The sequence below is a fragment of the Akebia trifoliata genome, chromosome 9 (assembly GCF_017979445.1).
Source record: "Akebia trifoliata isolate Shusen 1 chromosome 9, ASM1797944v1, whole genome shotgun sequence".
Classification (NCBI taxonomy): Eukaryota; Viridiplantae; Streptophyta; class Magnoliopsida; order Ranunculales; family Lardizabalaceae; genus Akebia; species Akebia trifoliata.
The window spans coordinates 3,488,757-3,493,606 of record NC_141383.1 but is presented as its reverse complement, the minus strand read 5'-3'; the positions used below and the strand labels follow the sequence as shown (position 1 = coordinate 3,493,606).

General features: G+C 32.9%; 1 protein-coding gene across 1 annotated transcript; it reads left to right on the top strand.

Moving 5' to 3' along the window:
* Positions 1–1,475: 1,475 nt before the first annotated feature.
* LOC147394109 (protein C2-DOMAIN ABA-RELATED 4-like) lies at positions 1,476–4,038 on the top strand. Its single transcript, XM_086454203.1, has 3 exons — positions 1,476–1,653; positions 2,838–2,933; positions 3,744–4,038. The coding sequence occupies exons 1-3, from the start codon at positions 1,543–1,545 to the stop codon at positions 4,020–4,022; spliced, it is 486 nt and encodes a 161-aa protein (XP_086310329.1). The 5' UTR covers positions 1,476–1,542; the 3' UTR covers positions 4,023–4,038.
* Positions 4,039–4,850: the final 812 nt, after the last annotated feature.

Below are 4,850 nucleotides of genomic sequence, written 5' to 3'. Positions count from 1 at the left end.
GTTGTATTTATGAAATTTGTTGGCCTAGGGCTGTCAAACTTGGACTTTTTTCACATTGTGCATGTATTTGGGTACACGGCTGATGTGGCAAGGGTACATAACCATAAATCGTTTTCATCGGGATACAAGGAAAAAAATGGGTGGTTCTATGCCCTTGCCACATCAATCGCGTACCCAACCGCGTGCATTCATCGTTATTCTTAGCTTAGACCATTTGCAATAAAATTTCCTTCTCTATGCACTTTCTGCACGTCTTAGTGATACCTTTGAGAATTCTTCTACTTTTGTAAATAACATGATCTATGGTCAAGGGTAATCACGAATTTTTTAAGGCTTCCACTACTAATTTTGAGTCTAATTCGATCAAAAGGTTTTTACCCGCCGAAGGGATTAAGGTTGTCATTATGAAAGCATACATAATTATTATTGTTCTATTATAAAATTGATTAATAGATGGTTTAATCAGAAAATCTTACCTCATATTGCTCATTTAATATTTAAATTATTTTTAAAAAGTGATAATAAAAAATAAAAATAAAAAAACAAAAACAAAAACTGGAGTAAATTGACCTTAGACAAATCTAGATCTAGACAAGATTATATTAAAATTTAATAATTTTATATATAAAAAAACACCAAAACCTGGTGACTCAGTCAGTACCTTCAAAAGTATTGGTCAAGTGATCTAGGATCTTGGACCGATTAATTATACTGTGATGGGCATTAGAGTCGTCTTAATCGCGTGGACAATATCTAAACCCAATAGAAAATAAGGAGTTCATTAAGATTATCAAACTCCTTGACTCCTCGGTCAATGGTGTCATCCCAAATCCTAGACGCGGACGGGTGAAATATTCAAGGTGAAGCATCTATTTACCATTTACTCTTCCAGAATCCAAGATGGCTCCTTTGACCATTTACAAAAACTCAACTTAGCCACCTGTTTACTGTATTTTTTGATAAAATATAATCAATCTTTATAATTTAGGTATGAGAGTTGCTATTGCCACACCAACTGTGTGCTATTTTTTGATGATTTACATAGGAATTAGTGTGGTATTAATAAAAATTGATGTGGCAATAGTTGCTCTCTTTTCAGTATTTATTATCAATAAACTTACGATTTGAGTCCTGATAATATGACTCGCCAAGTGGCAAACTCAATAGACTCCAGGAACCGTAGATCAGGAATGCTCGGGATACTACACTTTTTGATCTACTGTTCCCAGACTTGAGTGGATTGAGTAAGTCTACTAATCCACCTTATAATTAAAACATCAATGTAACAAAATTTAAATATAATAAATATAAATATAGATTAATAAAATGGCAGTTCTTGTTGGCGCGAGCGCGTGTGTGAAGAAGAGAGATTCCAGGCAACGGCATCTTATACTTATATTTAAATGGAGAGGGGACTTGTGTTTTTCAAAGGAGCCAAGTCTCAAACTTTAATTTTCAACCATACTAAGATTTATTCTTCTTCATTTGCTTCAACATCATTTTGTTTCTTCTTCTTCATTTGCTTCAAATTCATTTTATTTGATGGAGAAATTCTTGGGTCTTCTTAGAATTCGGGTTCATCGAGGCATTAATCTGGCTATCCGTGATTTTTGTACTAGTGATCCTTACGTCGTGATCACGATGGGCAAACAGGTAATCTTAGAAAACCTACTGAATCACTATTTTGTTTAGAATGTCTGTTAGTTTCAATCTCTTGTATGTTGTCCTACTAAATTGGTTTCTGTTGATCCATATTTTATCTTGTTTATGGTTGAGAAACATGCCACGTGTTTCTACAATTTTTTATTTTTTGTTTGGATCTGATTGAGGTATGGATCGATGCATGGCTCTTGTCATTAAAAAAAAAAAAAACCATATTTCTTTTCTATTGTTGGTGTTGCTGTATCGAAAGGAATTTTCATACTTTGGTTAATTTTCCATTTGTGAATTAATGCAAAACCCTTGTAGTAGCTTAAATAACTCCAAAATCTATGAATTTAGAATTCCAACATTCTATGCGCCACGCCCTTCTTAATGTGTTTCTTAGTTTATTATTTTCTTTGTGTGAATCACAGCAGCACTCAAGGCCGTCGGAATATTTTCGTTGCCAAAAATACATGTTTTAGTTCTAGACTAGGTCTTAGGTTTTGACATTTTCTTTATGTGCTAAGTTGGTGCTGAGGTAGATAAGAACTTGGCTCATAACGTGTTGTGATCGATTGCATATAAAGACATTTCAACATCCAACTAAACCACTTGGATAGCACTTTGGCCGTAGTGGATAAATTTCATATACAAAGCTCATAAGTGTATAAAATTTCATGCAATGGACTTGAGGATATATGGATCATTTTCAGTTATGTTTCAAACAAAAAATGTCCTAATCCTTCATAGAATCTGACATAATCAATTCAATTGAGTTGAACATGGCAAGTGAGAATTAGCGAGTCCCCAATATCGTAAAATTTAGCGAATAGGCATTTTTTTCATCTTTTATTAGGATTATAAACTTATAAGCAACTTGTTTTAGGACTTCTATGAGGGAGATTTCAGTTTTACATCAAGGAAGTGAGATTGAGAGATTGTAAGCTTAGTTTTCAAGGAAATAGCAAAAGTGATTAGTGTTTTATTTTGATAGTTATAATGATTTTCACGCTTATTATTTTATAGATTAAAAATTAATCTTTCATTTTCTTTCTCTATTTTGAAATTCAGTTGTGTTTGAATCATGTTCCTATTTAATTCTATCTAAACTCATTATATTAATGCAAGTATGTTCATATCTTCTCTCACTATTGTTAATACTTTCATTCTGATATTGTGTAAATTTGATGCAGAAATTGAAGACTAGTGTGATGAAGAACACCGTCAATCCTGAGTGGAACGATGAGTTAACACTTGGCGTTGAAGATCCTAATCTTCCAATAAAGCTTGTAAGTATTCTTCTCTACACGTTGGTTATCGCCTTCCAACATTATAGGTGTATGAAGTCGAAGTTGCCTAAAGAACAATGATAGTTGTGTTTATACAAAGTAAGGGTTGAACAATGACAAATTACATTGTCGTTTAGAATTTCGAGACTGATTACAAATTTCAAGTTTAAAGGATCAAGTTAGAATAATCTTTATTTTATTAGATTTTAGATTAAAAAAATAGTCTGAGAATTAACAATAACAATCAAAATAAAATGAAAATTAAAATAGGAAGAGCACGACATAGCTGAATTTACTTTGCTCTACAACTCTTGTGCGCTACGGTGATGGAAACCTTTCTCTCTAGAGTATATGAATAATAGGTAAAGTACATGGTGACGAGGGGGCGCACCACCTATAAATAGAGGGAGCACTAGATTTCTGGTACTTATGGCAACCTAGCGTTTAGGAGGTGACCATACTACATAATTAAAAGGAAATAGGATAACCACTAATCCATCAGATTTTGATATATATGCTAGGATCCCATATCAAATTAAGCATATGAATTGAGATTTTATCCAGTTTAAAATCAAGCCTTTCAATTAAGAAAACATATATGTGTTGGGCGACATAAGATATTTTGACACAAAATACTTCTCTAAACAAAAGTAGGCCATTGATGAAATTTCAATGTGAAAATGAGAACCCCTACAAAAAAAAAAAAAAAAAAAACCAGAAGCAACCTCATCCTAGGCTTAAAGAAAACCACATAAGACGAACCAATTTTTGGTAACAATGGTAATTAAATCTTTCGTTTACGTGGCGCAGGTAGTTTTCGACAAGGATACATTCAGCTTAGATGACAAAATGGGAGATGCAGAGTTCGACATTAGGCCATATATAGAAGCTATAAAAATGAACTTGGAAGGTTGTCCAAGTGGTACAATAATCAGAAAAGTGTCACCGAGCAGAAAGAACTACTTATCTGAAGAGAGTTGTATTATGTTGAAGGATGGCAAGGTTGTTCAAGATTTATGTTTGAGACTGAGAAATGTGGAACGTGGTGAAGTGGAACTCCAACTGCAATGGATTGACATTAATTCCTAGTTATATAGAATAGTTTGTTCATAGACACAGATGTGTTCTTATATGAATAGATGTTTTGTTACATTAAATGTAAATTAATTTTGTTTTAATAAATTTTTTTTTTTTTTGGGAACACCCACTGGAGTAGAGTCTACAAGTATTAATTAGATGGAATGCACTGTAATGAGGTGCACTATTTGAGTCAACTCAACGTCTGATGAGTTTACTCAGGCAAGCAAACAAATGTATAAATTAATATGGTTTAAGATATTTACCAAATTAAATATATTTTAACCTGCTCCGTCGCTTAACAAGTCAAATCAACTTGACTCCATGGGCATCCAAGTCGAGTTTGTGATTCTTAAAGTTGCTCCAAAATGTGTCGGCAGTGCCCCGAGTCTGTGAATTGTAAAGTACTTCTTTAATTGTCTTGGCTGATCCTTTTGAATCTCGTAACTTTGACCTATCATAAATATATATTTGGAATTAATCAAAAAATTCACAATTTATTAAAAAATAATAATATACATGGACTATCAACATATTATGTCTATTTAAGAGATTTTAGTACTATTAAACCTTAAAGTCTCTATAAATAGGACTCTAGAAACAACTTTCTAGGCCTTGATCACGGATGCCTCTGTACATAAGAGTTTGAGAGATAGATTTCCTTCTCTATACACGTCACCCGTCCTAATTGATACCTTCAAAGATTCTTTTACTTTTGTAAATAATGTAATACATGGTCAAAGGGGAATCACCTAGATTTTTGAGAGCTTGCACTACTAATTTTAAGTCTGATTCAATCAAAAGGTTAAGTGTAATGTTAAAGGCACCCCAATTATTACC